This window comes from Suncus etruscus, chromosome 4, assembly GCF_024139225.1.
Source record: "Suncus etruscus isolate mSunEtr1 chromosome 4, mSunEtr1.pri.cur, whole genome shotgun sequence".
Lineage (NCBI taxonomy): Eukaryota > Metazoa > Chordata > Mammalia > Eulipotyphla > Soricidae > Suncus > Suncus etruscus.
In genome coordinates this window covers 111868177-111895256 of record NC_064851.1, presented here as the reverse complement: position 1 = coordinate 111895256, position 27080 = coordinate 111868177, and the positions used below count along the sequence as shown (strand labels likewise).

At 35.5% G+C, this 27080-nt stretch overlaps 1 protein-coding gene across 1 annotated transcript in view; it reads right to left on the bottom strand.

The window, feature by feature from the left end:
* Window positions 1-10663: 10663 nt before the first annotated feature.
* Window positions 10664-27080, bottom strand: part of GPM6A (glycoprotein M6A) — a 143865-nt gene continuing 127448 nt past the window's right edge. The window contains 6 exon segments of the mRNA XM_049771306.1: window positions 10664-12821; window positions 17611-17649; window positions 17651-17677; window positions 18662-18712; window positions 18714-18739; window positions 22859-23012. Of these exon segments, the coding sequence (XP_049627263.1) occupies window positions 12669-12821; window positions 17611-17649; window positions 17651-17677; window positions 18662-18712; window positions 18714-18739; window positions 22859-23012 (450 nt within the window). The 3' untranslated portion in view covers window positions 10664-12668.

Sequence of the window (27080 nt, the reverse complement as noted above, 5' to 3'; positions counted from 1 at the left end):
TGATTTAATTTGTTGGATTAAACATTTCAATAAATTCTAAAATGGGTATTAGAGCATAGCGAGATAGTTGAAATGATAGAGAACGGTGTGTAGGAGACCCTGAGTTCAAAACCAGTAAAGCATAACTCTGGGAACACAGCAGGGGATGACCTGGCCCAGACACTACCACATAACCTAGTCTGAGCACTAAACACCAATCTTATATTGCTTTTTATGTATGGCACTGGGTTTCTCAAGCACCAGGGAGAGTAGACTCCATAAAAATTGAAAATTAAATAATTCCATTCCATCCTACTTCTGCACAATCTACTTTAGACATTATGTATAGAAGGGGAGTCCTTCCAACTGGGGGCCAGAAATGTCATCAAATAGAGGAAAGACTTGACGATTGATCTACAACTATGCTCACTTCAAGAGAAATTTTGATAAAAGAAAATATTGACATTAATATTCATAATTCTAGTCACATGAGGTCAGATGCTGCATAAAGGCTTTAGGTATAGGATAGAAACCTTGGATCTTCCATAAGTAATGAAGCTGTGTTTCTTTTTCTCTAATTGAAGCTGTTAAGTCTCTGGCAAAAGAAAGCAGGAAGCTCTGCAGAGGTAATGTATGGGGGGGTTGTTAGTCTTGGGATGAGCTATCTTGGATCTATGCAAAGCAGTGTTGCTGTTGAAATAACTTATTGTTTGAGGGTCAACCATCTCTCTCTCATTTTTCTGGTTTGAGAATTTTCATCCCTCCCACGTATGTGTAGCAATGATTGCTAAAATAAATAATAAAATATAACCTTCCTACTTCTTAAACTTGCCATCTTTTGGTTGGTATATTTGTGCCATGAATTAAAGTAAACAGAGGAAAAAAATGCAGGGGAATTAAATCCTGGGCTGGGACTAAACTACAAATGTATTAAGCTACATGCAATAATGAACTAAAATACCATATTTAATGTACCTATTACCACAGCTAAATTACTGACTTCACAAAATAAGTGTAGTTCTAAAATTCTTTTCCTGAGCCAGGAGATAGTACATTAGTTAGAGTACATATCTGGTGTGCTCTGAACCACAGTTTAGTCAGAGGCAAGACATTAATTTTCTTTCATTGCTGGTATAGCCATGTAAACACCCAGAACACTTTTAGGCTGACCCTGATGATCTCCTACACTATAGACCCCACATCTTGGCCCCTAGAACTAAACTGGGTTTTTGTAACTTATCACCAAGTGTTCCCTAAAAGCTCCTGCACACCACTTGGGAAGGCTCTGGTGCCCCAAATAAAGAGTACATCCTTAATTAGTGAAATATCATTTTTGTGAACATATTTTCAGAGATTTCAAGATTTCTCTAGTTTTGTGGCCATGCATGTCTGGAGGTGCACAGGGCCTGTTCCTTTCTGTGTGTTCAGGTTTGATCCTGCTGGCTAATGAAGGGATCAATCTAGTGTTGGTAATCTATAATATATATTCTATATATATATAATCTAAAATCTATAAATTTTCTACTATCCTCCAGGCCGTAGATTTTCAAAGGGTTTTGTTTTGTTTATGGGCCAGCAGTGCTTGTTTCTTGCTCAGTGTTCAGAAATTTCTCCTAGAAAGCTCCGGGGATTGAATATGGGTAGGCCACATTCAAGGCAAATGCCCTACTCTCTGTGCTATCACTCTAACCTGATTATCCTAGTTTTGAGGTGACTAGATAACATTTGAAGGCACCCCTATATATTCCCCCAGCATGTATCAAGCTGGTCTAAAATATGAATATGAACCTGAGTCATTTTTTCAATCCCTGCCTTACTATTTTCTGGTGGGATCTATAGAATACTAAATAAACCTAGAAATTCATTAGTAACTCAGTCCTTTTCATCTTCTGTACAGTGACTACTACATTTTGTTTCTCCACCCATACAGTTTGAGGAGGTGTCTTTAGGTCATTGTGGCCGAATTTCCTGTTTGAAATCTGCATTTGAAGTCAAGCTATTGGAGACAAAAACATTTAAAATTAAACATTAAAAGTGCAATAGAGTCCATACCTTCCTCTTGAGATAATAGCTGCTTCACTTTGAAAATATCCGCCAAATCTCAACAATGCTGCGCTATCATAACTACTTCCTTGTCACAGGAAGCTAGTTGCTGGGACATGACAAAGCTGAGAAAATAAAATAGTGTTTCTCTAGCTCTCTCTATGCCAGGCTATATAATTCTTCTCATTCTTTTCAAGATAGAAACAGTTAAGGTCTTTTACGCACTATTTAAGTTGTTATATTTATTATTCAGAAGTTCTACAAATTGCAGTTAATTGTCATATATTCCTTTCACAAGTTATTTTTCCCAGCCTTTGGTTTATCCTTTTGCTTTCTGATTGACTGTCTTTCACAGAAGAAAAATATTTTTATTTTGTTTTAAAATTTAATATTTTTATCTATTTTATCCTTGTTTATTGGGGAGAATGGATATTGTAAATGAAACTATACTAGAACTCAGTGATGCCATTGATTTACATAGTTTTACTTTTCCTGTACTGGCAGAGTTAAGTGATTATAAAACGTCATGATCCACAAAACTTGAAAATACTTACGTTGCTTATTTTTTGTTTGTTTTGGTTCAGAGTACTTGGAGTGTATTTCTGGCTCTGTGCTCCAGAATCAATCCAGCGATGTTTGAGGATCAGACTTTATGTCAGGGATCAAACCAGGGTCAGTCTCACACAAGAAAAGCTGTCTGCTTCTTTCATTATTTCTGCCCTCATTATAAGAACTTTTCTAGAAAAAGTTGTTGATCTATGTTCTAAAAACATATTTCGATTTGCTAACATCCATGATGGCTCATTTCAACTTAGGTGAGATTGATTTTGTCTGGGCAAACTTTGTTTTCTTCTTCAATATTTAGTTACTCCAAGTTCAGGTGTAGACAGAATCATTAGTTAAACAGGACTGACATTTTGTTTTTGTTCGGGAGCCATACCTGGTGGTGTTCAGTGGTTAGTCCTGGCTCTGCACTCAGGAATTAGTTCCTGGCAGGCCCTGGAAACCATATGGGATGCTGGGAATCAACTCAGGTCAGCTACATGTGAGACAAATACCCTCCTCACTGTGCTATCACTCTGGCCTCCAGGATTGACATTTTACCATATGAGCTTAACAGTGTTGAAACATACAATGTAAGGTAGTTTCTGGGGGAACAGAGAATATAAAGACAGTGATTAGCAATAAGGGGAATGATTAGCAATAAGAATTATATCTATAGATATATTGTTCCAAATAGAGTAATGTGTTGCCATTTTGTTTAATAATAAACTTCATATACAATGCTTGTTCCAATAGGCTAAGCAGAATAGCCTAGTTTGTGTAGTGCACTGGACCATAAGTGTAAAATAACATCATACAGTGATGATGTCATCTAATACCATTTTTCTCAGAGCATAACCCCATCATAAAACAATGTACCACTGTGTGAAGTTTGAGTTGGAAAGTTGGTATGTGGAATTAAATATGGAATATATACAATAAACATGAAATATGTATATAACAAAATAACAACTTTAACATGAAATATATACAATAACTTGCAATTGTTGGAAATTATGTGTTGCATAGCTTGAGAAAGAAGAGGGAAAAACTAAGATTTATTAGAGTATTTACCTAAGACATGAAGTTTCAACTTGGCTTAGAAGAAAGTATTTTATTATTAATTTTAACTTTAAATTTATAGAAAGCATGTTATATAAATGAATAGGCAATTAATGCTCAGAACTGTAGCTATTACAAGATGATTTTTGGTTTATTGGTAATATCCTTGGCATATTCTTCATAGTCTTATTATTTGATTCTAGAACATTAAAAAACAGGAGACTTTTACAAGTCATCAACTTTTATAAAAACCTTTATATTTAAAAATGATTTTCAGAAAACAGGGGGATAGCACTGAGGTTAAGTTACTTGCCTTGCATGCAGCTAATTCCAGTTACATACCTGAGGTATACATATATGTCCCCCTGAAAAGTTCATGAGTCCGTCTTGAGCATTGATCAGTCTGGCAAACCCATCCTTAACCCCAGATAAAATTGGGTAGGCCTGGGCCCGGAGAAATAGCACAGTGGCATTTGCCTTGCAAGCAGCCGATCCAGGACCAAAGGTGGTTGGTTCGAATCCCAGTGTCCCATATGGTCCCTGTGCCTGCCAGGAGCTATTTCTGAGCAGATAGCCAGGAGTAACCCCTGAGCACCGCTAGGTGTGGCCCAAAAACAAAAACAAACAAAAAAAAATTGGGTAGGCCTAAGAAATAGCTTATTTGCATTCAAAAGACCCTGGTCTGATCGACAGTACAGAAACAATTCCAGAGCAGAGCCAAGAGTAGTTCCTAAGCACTGCTGAGTAACCAAGATCAGAAAAATAAATGAAATTGAAAGTCCTAATGGTCTCGAACTTGGGACCCTATTTGGCCTAATTTCTCTCCCTTTACTGACTGAGAGTTTGCAGTAAGTTTTATTAGGGAAAGCTGTCAGAGACAGCCAGAGATCAAACCCTGATATGGAATTCAGCAGGACAAACCAGTCTATGTGGCAAGAATGCATAACCTAAGACATTGACTAGCCCAGAGCCCTATGAAATATCAGTTTCCTATCAGGCATATATTCCAGGAAGCTTGAGATATCTTTGAAGCTTTACTATCTTAAGGTGAAAATTGGTTCCTGTATAAAGACAATATGCAAAGTTTAATTACAGGTTGCACCCTGTAGAGACTGCCTATAATGCTGGCTGTTCCATTTTGGTTCCTCTCCACCCCCTGCTTTAATTGTACTTAAAAGAGCCTGTACCGATCAATAAAGAGAGACCTTGATAAGATACTTTACTTGGTCTCCATCTCTTCTCCCCCCCCCATTCTTTTTACAGGCTGAACCCCTCTATACACCCACGGAATAACGGAGTCCTGCAGGATGGGACAGAAAGCCAACGAAAATAAGAATGATATATTAAGTGCATATTATGTTACATATTATTGACAAAAGTCTTTATTTGGGCAAATATTTTTCTAAGACAGCTCAACACTCTAATATCTAGAATGGTATCACATTAGCTTTATTTAGAACTGCTCATTGCACATATTCTCCCTCAGATTATAGGCCTGCAATGATCAAAGCTGGAGTATTATTAAAATAATTGTAGAGAGTATTTTCATGGCAGCTGTGTTGGCCAGGTGCTTCGTTGTAGAAGAAAAAGATGGGAATTAAGAATTTCCATTATGAGGCTGCAGAGATAGCACAGCAGTAGAGCATTTGCCTTGCAAGCAGTCCATCTAGGACTATTTGGGTCAATTCCTGGTATCCCATATGATCCCCAGAACCTGCCAGGAGTGATTTCTGAGTGTAGAGCCAGGAGTAACACCTGAACACTGCCAGGTGTGATCCATAAACCAAAAACCAAAAAAAAAAAAATTCCATTGTGTAAGATACTAAAGGGATGAAGGCATTTGCCCTTAGGTGTAGTTAGGTCCCTGGTACCACATATGGGTCCCTGAGTATATACTTGAGTATACTGCTAGTAGTTTTCCCTAAGTACAGAGCCAGAAAGTCTGAGCACAGTTAGGGCCAACACTACCAAGTTTTTAGATTGTGTTTTTCACATTGCTATCTCTAAATTACTGTGTCTTACTACATGTGCTATCTACATATGATCAAGGTGACTTGAAAGCATAATTATTTTGTTTCATTTCACTTATTTATTTTATGTAGGCACCATGATTATAAAATCATTCATTGTTAGGTTTTATTAATTTATGTTTTGTTTTTGACTATGCTCAGGCTTCACTCCTGGCTCAAAATTGATGGGTTCAAGAACCATATACAACATTGGAGATCCAATCCAGGACAATTGTGTGTGAGGCAGCAATGTACACATTATATATATATATACATATATATACTATCTCTCTTGGCCATTCATATATATATATGTGTGTGTGTGTATGTATGTATATATATTTGGGGGGGGGGCTACACCCAGAAGTGCACAGGGTTTGCTCCTGGCTCTGCACTCAGGAATTCTTTCTGGCAGGCTTGGGGGACCATATTGGATGTTGGGGATCAAAACCAGATTGGCCTTATGCAAGGCAAATGTCCTAACACTCTGTACTCTCTCTAGCCCCACCATTAATGATTTTAAAATAACTAACATACTCTTCAAGATGATGTTCTTACCAAGCTTCACTCATATACTTACCTATAACAACAGATTCTTATTCAAGATGTTAATTTTTTTTTGGCTAAAGACCTGATACTATCCTTCATGGAAATACAAGTTTTGTTTTTATTACCTAGAAGTGCTCTAAACACTTTAACCCATATTAAACTAGCTCTATAGGCTATCTCTAGAGATCCCCTCAAAGTAAATGTCACAGTCTTTACAGCCACCCTAAAAATAAAGTATTAAGAATGATAATAAACATAATATTAGCATAAACTTTGTAAAACCTGATAAAAAACAAAAGGGGTCTATAATATCAAAGAAGGTGAATTTAGTATTAGATTGTTGAATTATTGAGACTGGCTATGAATGAGAAATAAAAAAAGATAGTAGATAGAAAACTTGTACTATAGATAGTTGTTTTTCTTTTGGCATGGTGCTTCCCTGGAAGTGCTCAGGGCTTATTCCTTGTGGTGCTCAGGGACTATATGCATCCTTAGAGGACATGTGTCTAGCCAGAGCAAGATAAGTATAAGGCAGATTCCTTAAACAAGTACTATCACTCCAGCCCCGCTTATATATAAAGAATTTTGAATTCACTCAACATGAACTACAATTACAAAGTTGTTTATGATAGTTTCAGTTATATATTATACAATACCTTTATTCAGTGTACATTTCCCACTGCTGATACTGTTTCCCTCACATCTTTTAAGCTGCCTTTCTCTATGGCAGATATTTTTCTTCTCTCTCTGATTTACCTTTTATTTTTCTTTTAGACATGGTGGCTGGCGGTATTGTTATTGAAGGTGTATTATGGATATCACTTGAGCTTGTTTCAACATCCAGTTCTTATCCAGAATGATCATTTCAACTATCTCTGCACTATGCACTTCCCTGCTCATTGCAGCAAGTTTTCTACCATGAACAGTTCTGGCTCTAATCTATATTGTCTTTAATTTTTTTATATATTATCTTTAATTTTTATATATCACAAATGAGTATATTAATTCTATATCTATCCTTTACCCTTTGACTCACTTTAAGTGATGTTAATATTTTTAAAATCCATTTCTTGTTTCAAAGAATTTTTTTTCTTTATATATTCAAGGCTAAACTGGCATCATACCTTTAACCAATACATTTTATTAGATGGTACTGTATATGTGTAATTTAACTTTCCCAGTTCATAGTGGATGTTTATGTAGATATTGATAGATGCCAGTACTACAAAGGAGACTATAAATTAGAAATTTATCAGCTTGATACAGTTTATTAATAAACACAAGTTGTATCATATGCAATTTTATCATATCACATGAATGGATCTTCACTAGCATGACAGTTCATTATTCAAAATATTTAGTCATTATGAAAAATTTAATAAATATCTCCTATAGAAGAATATTTATATTTTTTGGACAAACCAAGCCACTACAACAATATATAACAATAAAAGAAATACTGTTTGCATGAACATAGTATCCTAAGATAACAAGCACACACATTCACACGCACATATACACATTCACACTCTTACCTCTGCTCCATCCTTTGAGTTTTGCTCCTTTTACTGTACATGAAATGATTCACAAGAGTCAACTCCAAAATGTTTAGGGGCTATAATAGGGTACTGCGTCAAACCCATCCATACTCATGACTCTGGCTCTGTGCTCAGGTATCACTCCTGGTGATACTCAGGAAACATATTGTATTATAGATTGAACCTGGCTTGGCAGTGTGCAAAACCAATTCCTCATTCCTATGGCATTGCTTCAGTCTACAGTTGTTTGGTTCTAGGAGTACTACATACCCACGAAAATGATCATGAGAAAAAAATATGGTTGAAATAAAAGATCCACTAGACTGTAAAACTTCTGTAAGAGCTAAAAATAAAAGTTGTTTTTCTAAACACAATAAGTAACTAAATGAGTTGGACTATGTTATTGTCCTTTCTTAAGTTTCTAGAGAACAAAAAATAAGTTTGCAACATCTGCAAGTTGCAACATTTGCTCTAATATTTTGAATAAAGGGAGAAGAGAATCCAGCCAAGTAAAATACTATCTATGCTCTCAGTTTCCATTCTTTTTAAAAACATTACAGGAGCCAGAGCGGGAGCATTGGCACAAATGGTAGGGCATTTGCCTTACCGAAGGCAGACAGGGGACTGTGGTTCGATTGCCTGGGCGTCCCATATAGTTCCCCAAGCCAAGAGTGATTTCTAAGCGCATAGCCAAGAGTAACCCCTGAGTGTCAACGTGTGTGGCCCCAAAACCAAAACAAACAAACAAACAAACAAAAAACATTTCAGGAGCCATACCTTGGGGTGCATGAGGTTGATTCCTGTCTCTGTGATCAAAGATCATTCCTAGTAAGTGAGTGCTGTGGATTGAACTCAGGTTAGCCACATGTAAGGCAAGTGTCTTATCTACTGTACTACACTCCTGACCCTCACTTTCTATGATGTTGCTGATGTTATTTTATAGGCTGATATGTCTTGATATAAATCTTATATAATAACATACCAAAAAATCGGTCATTTTTTTATTTTGTTTTTGTTTTTTGGGCCATACCTGGTGACGTTTAGGCATTACTCCTGGCTATGTGCTCAGAAATCGCTCCTGGCTTGAGGTCCATATGGGACTCCGGGGGATTGAACCAAGGTTCATCCTAGGCTAGTACAGGTAAAGCAGATGCCTTACCTCTTGTGCCACCACTTCGGCCCCAAAGTCAGATTTTAGAAATTTCCCCTATGAGGTAACGTTCTATAATACTGATTTTCTTCTTCTCCCTTTTACTAAAATAAAAACAGCAAAATTTGATGAATGACTACTTCCATCTCTTTTCATACCCCTGTTGACGGATTTCTGTTATCTATTTGTAGTTTCATCAATAGATGTCTCTAAAGGTTATAAATTAATGGTCTATAAAATTTTAATAACATTTAAATATGTAATGCCATAAATTCATTTAATAATATGATTCTGCTTATTTCATCTTCTGAACTTTTTCAATTTTCAAGTATAATGGAATTTTCTAAAAAAATGCAAGTGATATGATCAAACAAGGTAGCCTGCACTTTTAGCAAATAAATCAGAATATCCTTCTAATTTCTGTAGTCAAATAAATGATTGAAAATACCATTTCAGAATTGGCTTACCAATAGTTTATTCTCAGGGCCAGAGAGATAGTATGGAGGTAAGGTATTTGCCTTTCATGCAGAAGGTCGTTGGTTCGAATCCCAGCATCCCATATGGTCCCCCGAGCCTGCCAGGAGTGATTTCTGAGCTTGGAGCCAGGAGACACCCCTGAGCGCTGCCGAATGTGACTCAAAAACCAATAAAAAAAAAGAAGTTTATTCTCAAAGTAAATAATATTCTTAACATTAGGTTTATATTTCAAGAAAAGATTGTGTCATTTATATATCAATGGATGTGGGGAAAATGATCATAATCACTCACTTTAAAGACAAATATGTATTTTTTTTGTGGTTTTTGGGTCACACCCGGCAGTGCTCAGGGGTTATTCCTGGCTCCAGGCTCAGAAATTGCTCCTGGCAGGCACGGGGGACCATATGGGACGCTGGGATTCGAACCGATGACCTCTTGCATGAAAGGCAAACGCCTTACCTCCATGCTATCTCTCCAGCCCCGACAAATATGTATTTTAAATGAGCTTTTAATATTTCAAAATTATAATTGTAATAATAAGTTCTGGGAAAGCATCTACTATGATATTTGATTAATGTCTATTGTTTTAAATGAAAATTTCTTATGATCTGATTCTTTATCATTTGTGCTCAGAATTTTATAAATTATTAGTAAAAACTAATACTTCTTATTTTAAAAATATTTAGATATGATTTTCTTATTGTCTTAAAATATCTTTTTAGAACATCATTCTTCTGGTTTATATAAATAATTATGATGGATATTTGCAACCAAAGTACATATGATCACCAAGTTGTCATTCCTAATAATATACAATATCCTTCAGTATTTTTAAAAATAAGATTTTTATAGATAATATTTTTCATTAATCACTACTCGAGCTCTCTCAGAAAATATTGTATCCAAATCAGAGAGTCTAGAAAAATTTATGTTTCATTTAACATAAAACTTATTTCATTACTTTCACCTTGATACTTTGAAGGGAACCAATTTATAAATTTTTCTTTCTGAACTGTATTAGTCTTTTTTGTTTTGCTTATGAAGTGCTAAAGAAAACACAGAACAACAAAAATTAGTCAAGGACATGGATAATCTACTAATTATTGGCTAAATGAACTAGCTTCTACATTTTCACTTGTTCATCTTTTTTCAATGCCATATAGTTCCATGCACAGAATTTCCATTAATTGTGTGTGTGTCTGTTAAGTCACTTTGATTTGAAAATCCTACTCGAAAAGAATGCACACACATAGAAAGAGGAATAAACAAAACAAAAAATAACAAAACAAAGAAAACACTGCTGAAACTAATAATAAGTACACAAAGTACACAAGTGTATTTATTACATTTTGCAAGCACTTTGTTCTACATTTCAAAAACGCCACCATCAAGCTGTTGGTACATTTATGTACAAAACAGATTAATTGTAATGCCTGCTACAAAGCACTCTTTGTGAAAATACAAACTCTAATACCAGAAAAAAAAGCCAAAAGCATCAACCATCATTACATAAGTTTAAAAGACAGTTTTAAAAATCATCACAAATTGTTAGGACACAGAACTGAAACACTATAATATTGAATTTAAAGAAGCCCATTAATACTTTTGCTGAATAGCTGTAATACTGCATATATCAGAAAGATTTTGAACCAGTAAGATAGTCTAAGTGTAAAAAAAAAAGAGAGAGAAAGAGAAGCAAAACCAACCCCAAATTAATTAAAAAATACTACAGAATGCATAATCATGCCACAGAGAAACCTAAATAATACCCCCTACATACTACAAGGACTTGTAAAATTACGCATGATGCATGACTTAGTCATTGTACAAAGATTGTTTCACTCCATATATTTTTATTAGAAATGCTCTTACACTGAGAAATAATTTCACAATGGTCAAATCAGTGCACAATACTACCTAGTTTTTTTAAACACTGACAAAAATGTCTTGTCAGGCTACATCATTTTAAAAGACACTTTATAGCATTCCTGTAGCATTAGAAAGGATCAAAAAAAGAGTCAAGGTTAAAACAAACACCAAATTTGGTCCGATAATACTGATTTTTTTTATTCCTTTGATATAGGTACTTCTTATATAAATGAATATGAATGAATATCTGGTTCAAATGAGTTACTTGAAAGAAAGACACAAATATCTCACTATACTCGGAAAGGATACATTCTATTGTGGTTTCTGACCACACTTAAAAAGAACACTACAGGTAAACCAACATAGATGGGAAGGCTGCAAGCAAAGCTATTATATTAATGGAAGCCTTTTCAAATATATCATACACATTTTAGGGAGTGTTTAACAGAGGTGCAATCCATTACAGCTTTTAAAGTAGGTAAAACAACTTCCATGGGGTTAGTGTGCTTATTTTTCATGTCTCACACCTTCATAAAAGGTAATGAATGTCCCACATTAGCATATTAAAAGTTCCAATCCAGCCACTACTTAAATCACAAAGAAGTCCACGATCGTTATTTTCTTTAAAATATCCTCTAGATTAAACTTGAAAATGATCAGCCTGGTTCCACAATCTTAAAAAGGCAACTTGCCATGCATTAATTAGCATCTTTGTTTCTACATGCTCACAACATAAACTTGAAGAATCAGAGAGGAATGCCTTTGAGTACATCGAGAAAAATAATACAATGTTAACAAAGATAAGAAGCACTTTTTTTTTAAACCTACTCTTACAAATTTAGAAATTGCACCTTAAGTTGATGAAAACATGAACCAGGGCCTATAGTCATAGGATCACTGGTCTTCAAACAAGATTTCCATATTTCCAGGAGAGTCACCATGATAGCATCTGTCTATTGTCCATAATGTACAATGTTCCCTTTGAGGTTACCTGTAGCTAAACTAGTTATTGAAATCAAAACTGAAAAGTATAAAAAGCTATTTTTTTTCTTTTTAAAACATAAGAAATAATGCAATCGGTGTTACATAGAACACATGAAATGTGGTTAAAAGTCAAATAAATCTTTTGACAGTGTTAGTATATTTGATATGATGAGTTAATAATAAAGGAGTCTTAGAAATTAAAAAAAAGGGAAAAATGGCTGGATAGGAGCTTGTAGATGAGATTTGATTGTTCCAATTTGACAAATTAGGAAATATAAGTGCTAAACAACAAAGAATTATGTTCAGATGATTCTTAAGTCACCTTACATCTCCTTGATGAGAAGCACTTTTACTTTGTTTTTGTTTGTTTTTGTTTTGTTGTTTTGTTTTTTATAAGTTTGCATGGTTGGATGGCCCTTACTTAAACACCAATGCATTCAAATGGCAGAAAGGACAGAAGTTTGCTTATGTGTATGCATTGAGCCGCTCTTTGGAGCGAGTGGAATGAATATCATGAAGCTCCTGCTCCTCCTTGGACTTGATGTCCTCATACTTCTGCATCCGGCAGGCATCTTTAACATAGGCCCAGTTGGCAGACAGGACCATAAGGTAGTGAACCTAAACAAAGAACACAGGAATTTATTCCTTAAGTGTAGTTAATGTATCTGTCATACTTTGCTATAAGGAAAGACATTTTTCAAGTGGTATATTCATAGAAGATAGTCCTTACTTGTAAATGGCAACTTTTCAAAGTAATAGGCATGATATAAATCAAAATGTTCCTTCTTTATTCTCCAAATATATAGATACCATATTCTTCTATTTCTCTCTTTCTCTCTCCCCACTCTCCTCTCTCTCTCCCTCTCTCCTATCTTTCTATGACAATGATATATCCAAGACTTCTTCTTTATGTGACACATCCTGTCCAATTTACTTTCATTTACTCATATTATGATACTATTCACCTTATCTCTGTTTCAAATACATACTTAGAAATGTTATCAGCTTGAGTCTAGTAAATCAGAATAAATGAAAAGATTTATTTCTCATTGTGTAAGATGAAGAAAGATCATGGAAGTCCCCAAATGAACCTGTCAATTCAATTTTTGTATATAGGCCATTTTCATTTTAGAAACAATTATTCATCTATACAAGTGCAAGATAGTTATCATGTTACCAAAGGAAGCTACTGAATTTTTTTAAGTTACTCAAGTAAAGAAGTTACAGTTAACTCAGACCCAAATTAACTCAGGGGAAAAGGGTCACTTATTACAGTTCTTTTCCTTCATCTCAGTAAATGAAAAGATGCAAAACAGTTTCTTCAATTATATATTTTGACGAATGAATAGAAAAGATATACTAAACTGTCATAAATTTACTTTGTTTTAAAGGGTGAAGAACTGTTAGGTTATTACCTTATTTTACCCAAAACAAAGATCATTCCTGGTCTCTTTGTATCTGTGTGTTTACAATTTGGTTTCAACCAAAACGAAGATTGTCATATGTAAATCTGGGCTGCAAGACAGGTTCAGAATAGCCTGAGCTATCTATCTTTACTATGTCCTTACTGCTTCACCTTGCGGTGGTCTCTACTTAATAAAAACAGTTTTGGCAGGCAGCTTGCTGGAGATACAAGGTAAAAGACAGCTAGACTATATGTGTTTCACCCTCAGCCTAGTTTGTATTATTTCATATGAACCTTGATTAGATACTCATTCATGGGGCCGGAGAGATAGCATGGAGGTAAGGCGTTTGCCTTTCATGCAGAAGGTCATTGGTTCAAATTCCGGCGTCCCACATGATCCCCTGTGCCTGCCAGGAGCAATTTCTGAGCATGGAGCCAGGAGTAATCCCTGAGCACTGCCGGGTGTGACCCAAAAACCACAAAAAAAAAAAAAAAAAAGACTCATTCACATGGAGTTGGAGATATGGCATGTGGGGTGATTATACAAATAACCATTTTTACTGCTTTTGGTCTTGTTTTATACTCCTGGCTCTGCACTCAGGAAACACTCCCGGCAGGCTCAGGGGACCATATTGGTTAATGGGGATAGAACCAGGGTTGGCCACATGCAAGGCAAGACTCTTACCTACTGTACTATGATTTTGGTACTGTGGGAAACATTTTAATCATAAATAAATAAAATAGAAAAACTTTGATAGGCAGATGCCCATTGAAACAGGAAATAAATTTCTGTTCTTAAAAAAACATAAAAAATATGGAATTAATTCCAAAAGGCAACGACTTTGGTATATTTAGAAAGTCAATGTGTAGCAGATAAAATTATGACAAAATTTTCAGCACACTGATAAAGAAAACGACCAATTTCAGGATATGTATTTCCTCTAAAATGTTGCATCTAGCAGTAGCTACGATTGTTTTTCTTATTCACCTTGGCAATTTCAAACTGAAAACAAATAAATTATATTATCTTAAAATGTTTTGACAAGAGGATAATTTTTAGAGTAAATCATCTTAGGGGAATTTAAATAATATATTGTAATCATACAGGAAATTAGTATTTATAAACGTATGCCTGAGGAAGTAAAAATTTTTTTACAATGAATTTTACACCGGTCTGGATTTCTTGCAAGTGGAAATGTACATTCAGCAGAGATGCCTTTTTAAGAATAACTTTAATATTATATGACTCATATTTCTAGAAATTGAGTCCCCAGAATTGATTTATATCATTGTATATGTTGTCAAAAAAACAGACAACATTGTTAGTTGGTTGCTACTTGGGACTATGAGTATTTGAAATACCATTATGTAAACTGTTGTTGGTGCTTATGAAGAGCATATATTATATTAGCATTAATTTTAGGTGGATATTTATTTACTTCCTATTAATTACCCTAGTCAATGAACACGGTCTAATAAATTATTATTTAATTAATATTTAAAATAATATTTTATTTTGGGAGAACCGGGGAGCAAGGCATTAGTACACAACCCAATGGTGATCAGATTTTGTGGTTTTGGAAATCGATCTCGGATTCAGTGACAAGCAAAGTAAAGTCTTAATCTGTACTGTCTCTTGATCTCTGAAACAAAATTTTTATATAGAGATTTATAATCACTAAATTCAAAATCTGAACAGTGTTTCAATTAAGAAAATATTTTAAGATTCAGTGTAGCAGTGGTCTAGTCAGCTTTGTTAAATATTTTTAAAAATGAATTTTTAATGAAACAGAATTAGACATGAATACAAAAGTATTTATGAAGTCACTAAAAATAACTGGTCTGAAATGGCTCATCAGAAGCATTAGCATTGTCTCAGCATTCTTATTTTTAGTCTCTAAAAGAAGAAAACACTCTTAAAGTGTTCCCTTTGGACAATTGGCACCATAAGGTCTTGAAAAAATTCATATTAATTAATCATTTTTGCAAGTGGCTAAAAAATCTGTGAGGTTAAGTGAGCCTTCTAGAATCTGATATCACCTCTATTATATTAAATAAAAATAATACGAAAAATGTTGTCTAAAAATCTTTTGACATATAGAGTGTTTGAATAATGTTGATATTTGGCATTTAAATGGCAACTGGTGAGTTATAGTGGGAGAGGCAAGATCTGCATATAGCAGTCACTCAAATCTCAGTGAAATATGATAGATTGAAAGAGGACTAGAAGAAATGATATTTTATGTTGTATATGTTGTAATCCTCTTTTATTGTGCTTTCCAAATGACACCTGAGTTGATAGGAAAAGTCATATATAACACAAAGAAGAGGCAATGGTGGACTGGGAGTTGGAGATTCTCTAAAGTGCTAAGTACCTGGGTGAGAAAGGAGAGACAAAGGGGGAGGAGAGAGAGAAAGAGAGAGAGAATGTGAGAGACAGGCAGACAGAAGAAACAGACAGAGAGAAAAGAGAAGAAAGAAAAAGAAATAAAAGAAAAAAGAAAGACGAAAGAAAGAAAGAAAGAAACAAACAAACAAACAAAGAAACAAAGATAGATAGAAACGAAGGAAGGAAGGAAGAAAGAAGAAACAAGAAAGAAAGAAAGAAGAAAGAAAGAAAGAAAGAAAGAGAGAGAGAAAGAAAAGAAAAGAAAGAAAGAAAGAAAGAAAGAAAGAAAGAGAAAAAGATAAAGAAAGAAAGAAAGAAAGCGAGAAAGAAAGAAAGAAAGAGAGAAAGAAAGAAAGAAAGAGAGAGAGAAAGAGGAGGAAAGAAAGAAAGAAAGAAAGAAGAAAGAGAGAAAGAAAGAAAGAAAGAAAGAAAGAAAAGAAAGAAAGAAAGAAAGAAAAGAAAGAAGAAAGAAAGAAAGAAAGAAGAAAGAAAGAAAGAAAGAAAGAAAGAAAGAAAGAAAGAAAGAAAGAAAGAAAGGAGGGAGGAAGGAGGGAAGGAGGGAAAGAGGGAGGGATAGAGGAAGGAAGGAAGGAAGAAAGGAAGGAAGGAAGGAAGGAAGGAAGGAAGGAAGGAAGGAAGGAAGGAAGGAAGGAAGGAAGGAAGGAAGGAGAGAGAAAGAGAAGAAAAGGAGAAGAAATATACAGATGTTAAGTCACATGCCTTTGGTGCAGCCAAGGCCTGTTTAATCTCCCAATTGAATGAGACTCAGTTGGGGAAGCGCCCACTTATTAGCTCAGGTTTGGAGGTGCTCTCCACCAACAAAAGTACAAGACACATCAATGAATGAAACTGATGCCTGTTTTACAGCTACAATTGTGGAGTTCTGATGTGTTACTTAAGATCAGCTAAGAATTTAAAACATTAGGGACCGGATCAATAGCACCTTGGTAGTGTTTGCCTTGCACGCGGCTGACCCAGGATAAACCATATGGTCCCCTGAGCCAGGAGCAATTTCACATAGCCAGGAGTAATCCCTGAGCATCACCGAATGTGGGCCAAAATAAAAAAATAAATAAATAAAACATTAAAACAAAAATTGGGGACTGGAGTGGTAGTTCAGCAGATAGAGTACTTGCTCTGCATATGGCTGACAGGTTCAATCCTTACAATCCCATATGGTTCCCCAAGTACTGCCAGGGGTGAACCCTGAGTGCAGAGTCAAGAGTAACCACTGAGCTATGTCAGGTGTGGCCCAAAATCAACAACAAAAACTGAGAGACAGTAGATTTGGGCTACATCCAGCTGTGCTCAGGGCTTATTCCTGGCCAACAAACTAAAGGAACCATAAGTGCAGGAGATGGAACAGTGGTCAGCCTTGTGCAAGGCAAATAAATAACCCTTGTACAATATCTAGCACTGATATCATTTATTTAGGTTAAACTTTCTTTTTCACATTTTATCTGTCATTGCGCACTCCACCTACTTAGCAGATATTAAAATAAATATGATTTACAAGAACTTCTAAAATTATAGGACAAACCGTTTTCCTCTACAAGCAAATAGCTTTTGTTTTTCCAATTAAAAATTCAAGTATCTGAACCTCTAGATCTTACCATAGCAATCACTGCTGCCCCAGCTCCGGCAAGTGCCACAGATGAACAAGTGGAAGGTCATGTTCAGCTGCAGAGAGAACCAAAATGTGTGTGAATTGCAAGCAGGAAAAAAAACAAACAAACAAACAAACAAACAAAAACAACTGGAACTGCTTACTGATTCTGAATACATTGTACAAATATGAATCTATATAAGTGGCTTAATTAAAAATATGAACATAATTCTGTGGACAACTTACCGTATTTGCAAGCGTATAAAGAGCAGCTGCGGTATAAGACGACTCCCTAATTTGCAGTGTTGAAACAGGTTTAGGCCTATATTCGTTGTATCAGACAGAACGCTCCTGTGCTGCAACTGCATGTACCACAGTGAGCCAATCACAACAAGCAAAGGTTCAAAGGTGTATACTGTAACAGACTTCCTCTCTGACTCTGGCCAAAACGAGCAGGCTGTTTTAGCAGTGTAGATTCGGTCCAGAACATTGTCTAATTTGCATGCATAAAAAGCCCTGCTTGGATTGGCTGAGTTAGAGAGGCGGGTGCCGAGCAGCCTTGCAGTGATTGGTGCAGGATCGAGTTGGAAAATCCGTGGGTTTTGTGGCAATATTCCAACAATTTTCGTTAGGCGGCATATTGAAGCATTTTTCGGGGCGTATACTCAGCATATAAGACGACCCCTGATTTTTGGTTGACTTTTTTTTTTTGTTTCACAAGTCATCTTATACACCGGAAAATATGGTATTTAAATTGTTGCAATTGCTTTATTTTGATGTCAGCTCATACATAAAGAGACCACGATAACAAATATAAAATTTTTTTGAAGGAGATAGTTTCTAGAAAATGATATATTTATTATAGCTACAAAATATGCAGTCACTCACTTATATATTTCTCTCCAAACCCCAAGATAAACATTACTATAAGTAAAATTGATTCTATAAATAAGGGAAGGAGGTGTGAAAGTTTAACATCGGTTTAATTTATATAGTCCTCAAATAACAAAATATCTGCTAGAAATTCTGGCCTAACTTAAAGGTTGTAAAAACATCACCTCAGTGGATTCACACATCCTCAGGAAATTCTCAGAGACGGTGCAAATTTTTCTTTTCCTCTCCAATTGTCACAATACCTATAAACATAAAGAAAACTACGAGGTTTAGGCATTAAAGGTGTTTTCAAGAGCTCTGTGAGAGAAAAACTAAACTTTTGAATATTTTTCTTTTTTGGGGGGTTTTGGGGGGCACACACCGAGTGTTTGATGGCTCAGAGGGCTTGCTCCATAGCTAAGCACTCAGAAATCGCTCCTGGCTTGGGGGGACCATATGGGACACCGGGGGGATCAAAACCACGGGTCACTTTCCTTGGCTAGGCTGCTTGCAAGGCAGACACCTTACCTCTAGCGCCACCTCACCAGTCCTGAATATTTTTCTTAATATTATATTTGGGGAAAAACTTTTCTTGGCTCTCAGGCTAGATATAAATGATTAAAATTCTTTGAAGACATTTTTAATCTATAGTCAATTGAAGCTAGCTTCCAGAATCTTCAGATTCAATCCAAATTCTTAAGTTTAGTTCTTTAGTATAGCAATGAAGCATACAGTCATTGAGTAACAATGTCCCAGGTTGTGCTCTGAAGTTTGAATTTAAATTTATTCTATGGTTCAAGCTTCTCTTCTACTTCTTTTTATGAAAGCATAAAAAAACTCAAGGATTTTTGTTGTTGTGTGTTTGTGTTGTTGTTGTGTTTTTCTGTTAATATTAAAAATAGTAGTAGTGGTGAAGCGAAACAATTAAAAGCCGATAACTGTTACTTAGGCTTAACCTTGCTTCACTTGGTTTATGAACAACATTATTAGGGAATTGCCAGCAATACATATATTTCAGGATTCTCACCTAAAATAAGAATCTAGGAACATTTGCCTGGAACTTTTATTTTTTCCCAAGCACATGAATGATTTTTTGTTCTTCATTTTAGGAGCAACTGATCAACTTTATCTTGAAATTGTTCTTTGATTTTGTTTGGAGAACCATTAAGACATTACCTATATATAAACATGAAGGACACTATATATATACATATATATTCATGTGCTGCTCTGGGCCAGTTAACATTTTTTAGTACAGCTGCCCTTTAATGAATTTAAGTATGTGAATATTCACACATTCTTGTTTTGTTTATTTGGGGGCCACACCCAGCTCTGCACTCAGGAATCAAACCTGGTGGTGCTGGATATGCTGGGGATTGAACCGGCAAGTGCCATTCCCTTTGTATTCTCTTTCTCTCTCTGTCTCTGTCTCTCTGTCTCTCTGTCTCTCTCTCTCTGTCTCTCTCTCTGTCTCTCTGTCTCTCTCTCTCTGTCTCTCTGTCTCTGTCTCTGTCTCTCTCTCTCTTTTTGGTTTTTGGGCCACATCCGGCAGTGCTCAGGGGTTACTCCTGGCTGTCTGCTCAGAAATAGCTCCTGGCAGGCACAGCGGACCATATGGGACACAGGGATTCGAACCAACCACCTTAGGTCCTGGATCAGCTGCTTGCAAGGCAAACACCGCTGTGCTATCTCTCCGGGCTCCGTATTCTCTCTCTCTCTCCCTCTCTCTGATCCTGTTTACACATTCTTCACTTGAACATATGTCATCCTTTTCCCTCATATCTCTACCAATGCGGCCATTCTTGTCTACAAATAGTTTTCTTCAGAATAAAAGTTCCTATTGGTTATGTGTCTTCTAAGGTACTTACTAGAATTGTATTTTATGAACTCTTTGACTTGATCTCCATGTTTTCCCTACGTTCTCATCCTACTTTAGTCATATCAGTCTCTGATTGTTTCAGATACCAAGCTTGGTGTTGCCTTTGTAACCTTGTATTGGAGCCTCTTATTTCAGCAGCTAAGTCCCTCATTATCCTCAATTGAAAAGTCTCAGCGAAGCCTTTCATCATCCTTTTAAATATGATTACCCAATCTTCTTCCTTTTTTCTTTATTTTTCCAGTGTGGGAAATCAAATTCACATGCAAGGTATTTAGCAAAGGGCTATATATCCCTGATAAACCAACTAGTGCTTTGATTTTTGAGTGTGTGCATATGCATGTACAAACTCATAAACATATGTGTATATTAACATTTGTGTATATACATACTTTAAAATTAATTGTACTTTATAAAACACCAATTAAATAACATGAAACTATGAAAAGAAGTAAGTTTATGTAAGTTGTGCTATTGCACAGTTTTGAAAGTTTGATTATTTTGATACATGTACATCTGTTTATGGAAGAACTTGGTTAAATACAAAATAAAGTACATTTTTCAAATTTAATAATTGCATAATAATTGCATTATTGGTGTGTCTAAGTTACTAGAAATTTGTTTTAGCTTTTATGTCCATGTCAACATTCAGTTTCACAAAAAACAAAAGGAGAAAAAAAGCAAGTCATAGATAAGGTTTGTACCAGAAAATTAGCTAGCACACAGTCAAAATGAATCAAGGAAAGAATCAGTAAGAATTACATAAATTTGAGTTCTTCTTACAAGATACTTTTACAGTATTTATTTACATAATTTAAGCTGGAACTTAACAAAAGCAACACATATTTGGCTTTGTAATAATTGGTTGTGCTGGAAATACCAAAATATTCAAAAAATTGTGCATGTTATTACATTTGTCATCAAAGCAATAAAAAAGTCCTTGGTTTTAACCTTCGAATCATGTCTCATGTAAACAGAGGAAGAGGAAATCTCCAAGGAGGAAGAGCTGCACCTATGACCTCTTCTGTGTTCTGTCCAACTATCCCATTCAGAGTCACTTATCTTGCCAAAGACACTGGCAGGGTGATGGCTGGACCACTGGTTTAGAACACATAGCTAGTTGGCAACAGAAAAGTCATAGCCCTACCACTAGTCTGTATTCTATCACGTATACTTATATCCAAAATCAAGTTCTTTATATATCTAGTGAAATGTATTGTATTAGAGAAAAGCTTTTAGAGAATTTCTTTCTAATAATTGGTTAGATTTTAATAGCTATGCAGTTTTTCTTAATTCATATGAACATGCAAATATTCACATTTTTAAAATTTTTGTTTTGTTTTTGAGGAACACCTAGAGATTCTTGGAGCTTCTCCTGGCTAATGCTCAGGGGTTTCTCTGGATGGTATTTAGAGGACCATGCTGAGTTTTAGATAGGAACCAGAACTTTGCATGCAACGCATGGATTCAGTTCAACTGGGCTATCTCTTTTACTTGAATATACATGAGTTTCATAAAATTTTAGCTCTTATTTTCTAAAAATTATGAGATAGAATTCAAAATAGCTGTGAATAGACTTTGCACATTTTTTTACTTTCCATTGTAGTAGTAGCAGATTTATGTATTTAAGAATGTAGATGCTGGAGTAGTACAGCCGTAGTTGAACCCTTAGTTATATCTTTGTTAATGTAATTATATTAGTTACCACAGTTATACCTGTCAGTTGTTATTCCTTCGCTAATGTAATTATTATATAGCAGAACTAGAGTATAATGAGATAAATTAATGGAGCTCTCTACCTCGGTTATGTCTTTGATAAAATAAAAAATAACAGCAACTTCTACATGAAACTTAAATTTGTGAGACTAGATGAAGCCAATCTATGGCTATATATAGATCATGGAAGGACTGCTAATCTATTTACCATTCTCTGATTTTATTATTAAATTTTAAAATCTTTTTTTTTTTAGGGCTACAAACTAGGGCTTACTCTTAATTCTGTGCTGAGGGGTTACTCTTGGAGGTGGCCTGGGGAACCATTTGTGGTGGCAGGGATTAAACTAGAGTTGGCCATCTTGCAAGACAAATGCTTTACCCCCGTAGTATCTTTCTGTTTCATAAATTCTAAGTGTTTGTACTATTTAAAAATGCAATTAATTGTAAAATTCTTAGGTAACTTGTACTAGACTTCACAATTTACATAATTTATGATGGAACAAAGTATAAGGGAATTAGGACAGGAAAATAATATATTAAAACTGTCAATACCAGGAAATAAATACATATATATACATATTTACATATCCTTGGGTGGGATTAGTTCCTATCACCTGAATGCCTGCTTAATTAAATTAAAAAAGTATCTTAAATGTCAATACTTGGATGTCTTTCCCTCTTAGGAAAAAGACACAAAAATGACTCCAAAGTAATTTTCAGTATTTCAGAGGAAGCTCTTTTACAATATTGACAACATAAGACATGTTTTCACAGTTCAAGATCCACCTACCAAACTGACGAAGGTCCAGGCAGAGATTCGCTCCCTCCACCAATGTGGTGTTCCGGCAGATGGTCCACAGATTGAAGTACATGTAAACTGGCAGGGAGGTGAAAGCTGTGACTCCAAGCCAGGCCAACATGAAAAGGTACGTCAGCATAATAAACTGCAATGGAGAAAAAATTGAGAAAGTAAACATATAACTTACTGGGAAAGAATTTTACATTTGACTGACACAGCTGAACATGATAGGGTTTAAATGCTCCACTGGATCAATCATGATGACAGCTCATGAAGGAAGAGCATATGGAAAGCTGAGAGGTGTGGAATATGTTGATGTAAATGATAGGAACAAATCAGTGGAAAGATTACATCATGATGGTAGTTCTGATGTATGGATAAGGGAAATCATTCCTTAGCACTGAGCCTGTTTCATTCTTCTAATTGTCTTACAAATAACATCACATATCTTTTTAATTTTTATTTATGTTATTTTTTGGGTTTTGGATCACACCTAGAAGTGTTCAGAGATTACTGATGACTGTGTGCTCATAAATTGTTCCTGGCAGGCTTGAGGAACCATATGAGATGCCAAGAATCAAACCCAGGTCTGTACTGTATTGGCCACCTGCAAGGCAAACAACCTACCACTGTGCTATTGCTTGGGCAAACCTTTTTATTTTTTAAGGCCATAAACAATTTTATTTTAATTTTTATATGGCAGTAAAAAGTTCTTTAAGGCAAAAACGTGGACTCAAAAATGTATAGATATAAGGAATAGAAAGAACAGTAATGAAGCCGAAGAGATAGCACAATGATAGGGCTTTTGCCTTGCATGCAGCCAATCCAGAATGGATGGTGGTTTGAATGCTGGCATCCCATATGGTCCCCCATGCCTGCCAGAAACAATTTCTGAGCACAGATCCAGGAGTAACCCCTGATCACTGCCAGGTGTGACCCAAAGACCAAAAAAAAAAAAAAAAAAAGAGTGAATATCTCATCTGAACAGATTTCAAGGTTGTTTTTTTTATGAATCTTTCACAGTAATATTTAAGGTACATAGTGACAATTAATCAGGGCATTACCACCACCAGTGTTGTCCTTCCTCCACCCTGTTCCCAGTGTGCATTCCATATCTCCCTCCTTTGCCCCTTGGACTGCTAGTGTAACTGCTCCCCTCTGTAGATAGCTTGTTATAGATTGGGTATCGATTCTGTTATCATAGACTTTGGGTTTGGTGTTTAAAACTGATCATTTTTTTTATTTACACTCAATGTTCATATGATTGTTGGTCCTGGGACCATCAATTCCCCCTCCCTCAATTTATAAGGCAGAACAAGATGATTCAAGTTATATGGTTCTGCTGGAAAAAAAAGAAGAAAGAACTAGAAGAGTCTGTATAGAGGTTATAAATATCATTTAAAAGAAGAAAGGGAAAAATTAAAAAATAAATATAAACAATAAAAATCAAAAAATAAAAAAATAAAACCATCAATTACAAAAAGCACAATAGCAACAAAAAAATAACAACCAAATAATAACCATGAGAATGAAAATAAAAAAGGAAGGAGGGCTGATGTGCCAAAATTTTGAGCTTCTTTTTTTTGGGGGGGGGGCAAAGGCACAGTAAGTATTGGGGCCAGGAGCAATTGCTGAACAAATAGCCAGGAATAACCCCTAAGGGTGTGTCCCCCTCAAAGAAAAACAAATAAACAAACAAAAAACAAAGAGAATTCCCTTGTCCTAAGAGATACAGGGTTTCTTCGCCCTTGAAGTATATTGTCATGGGAACAACAGGCTCTATACAGGCTCATTTCACAACCCAAAGTCTTTTTATGGTGCCAGGAAACTTTCCACTCAGTTGTAGATGATAAAATCAGGCCTCTGTAACTAGAGATCTTGGTATTTGCACAGGTCATAGGATGAAGGCTAGGATAGAGTCTTTCTTTAGGGTTCTAGAAGTTCTATTCCATCACTGTTGTTTTAATCAGTCTTCTGTAATTAGTGGTCTTTCTTTTTCACAGATCCTAGGACTAAGTCTAGGATAGTGTCTTTCATTATATTTCCAGAAGTTCTGCTCAGTCACAGTTGTCAAAGTCAGACCTTTGGAATTAGAGATCTTGGTTATTGTACAAATCTTAGGCTGAAGCCTAGGATAGAGTCTTTCTTATTGGTCCCAGAATAAGTTCTGCTCATTCATGATTGTCAAAGTCTGTAGTTAGCTATCGTGGTTTTTGCACAGATCAAAGGACAATGTGTCTTCTGATTTCATTTTACTGTTAGGTGATGAGATAGAGCAACCTATTGCCATTTTCTTGTTTTCAGGATGTCATATCAAAACTGGCACAAGTTGGTTCCAAAGCAGTATTAGGAATTTCCCAGGGAAAGTTTGGTTTCTGGTGTTGTTTCAGGGAACTGTCAGACTTCGAGTTTTATTGGCATGGAGTATGGGGCTCCCAAGTAGTTGGCAGGAGGCCATGGGATACTTCTAGCCCAAGTAGGCCAAGTATTCACTGCAAAAGCCTGAGAATGCAACACCCCCTGGTCTCTGCAATGTTGGGATTAACTGGGCCAACCAAGCAAACCAAGGGATGCTCTGGAGATCAGAGGTGAGCGTTTAAATAGTGTCAGCCACATCCAAAGAAATGCCTTCTTAAAACTTCAGAAAATATCAACAAATGTATAGCTGAAACGATTATGCAAAAGAATTAAAGGTTTGACAACAAATCAATAATGAAATGGCATTTAATTTCATATGTATTTCAACTACATCATGTTTAAACTAAATATTATAAACTTGGTGGTTCTTCAGCTAATTTAGTGTGCAATGAATCTAGTGCATAATATCCTCCTACTTTAAAACTATGATGTGTGAAGTTGAATCTTATGAATATGGTTTTTTATTTTGTTATTTATAGAAAGAGTAAATGTACATTTTTAACTAAAAAGTAAGAACTTTTCCTTTATTTCAGATACTGATTAAAATACTTTTTTCAGTATAAGGTTGTGTATCTTGGAGTTTAATAAGAGAATTAAAAACGTCAATAAACTTTTATGTTCAAATCATACTAAAATACAAGGTAAAATGCAGATAGTTGTATATATTCATAGATAAATACATAACTAAAATGTATCAGTATCCCAAGTTGCTTATCAAGTGATTAATCTGAGCCATCACCTCAATAATTATAAATAGAAATAAACAGCCTTCTTGGTCTCAATTTTTAAACCAAACAATTGCATTTCGACTCTGAAGCTTAAATATAGGTTTTAAACCAAACATTTTAAACCAAAAATATAGGTTTTTAAACCAAATGTATTTATTTCTGTTTTTTTATTTTTAATTCTTTTATTATTTTTATTTTGGAGCCATTGCTGGCAGTGTTTAAGAATTACTCATGGATCTTCATTTAGAAATTGCCCCTGGAAGGCTAGGAGGGTCATATGGGATCCCAGGGATTGAACCAGGTTCGTCCTGGTTCGTCTGTGTAAGGCAAATGCCCTACTGCTGTGCTATCACTCTGTCCCTTTATTTTACTTATTAAAGCAAACTATGTTGCTGAATATTGTTTAGCATTTTCATAAGATAATAGAAGAAATTTATTTTCAGAAGTTCTGTGTAGACTTCCAACCAACCAAGAACAGAGAATGACAGTAAAATGCCACATAAGAATTATAAATTGCTCCATCACATAGTTTTGATTGTTGTCAATTGTCAGATAATAAAATTTAGGTAAGTTGAAAAATAGCCAAATTTGAAAAATCACTAACAAATTTTCCTCCATAACAGGAAACTATTTTATTTTTGTCATTTGAGTCCAGTGTTAATTAATAGAGAACATTCTCTGCCATTGCTCCTGAACCTGACTTATGATTAGGAAGTTGTATACCAGAAAACAGAGAAAAAAAAAAACAGGAGAGAATTTTGAGTACTGATCTTACTCACTTTTAGTGACTGATTGACTGATGGACATAGAAAAACATTCACTGAATCTGTCTCTTTATTTTATTTTTTTTGGGGGGGGGGCCATACCCGGCATTGCTCAGGGGTTACTCCTGGCTGTCTGCTCAGAAATAGCTCCCGGCAGGCACTGGGGACCATATGGGACACCGGGATTCGAACCAACCACCTTTGGTCCTGGATCGGCTGCTTGCAAGGCAAACACCGCTGCGCTATCTCTCCGGGCGCTGTCTCTTTATTTTTAATTGTGTCTTTTACATACCTACTCCCAAA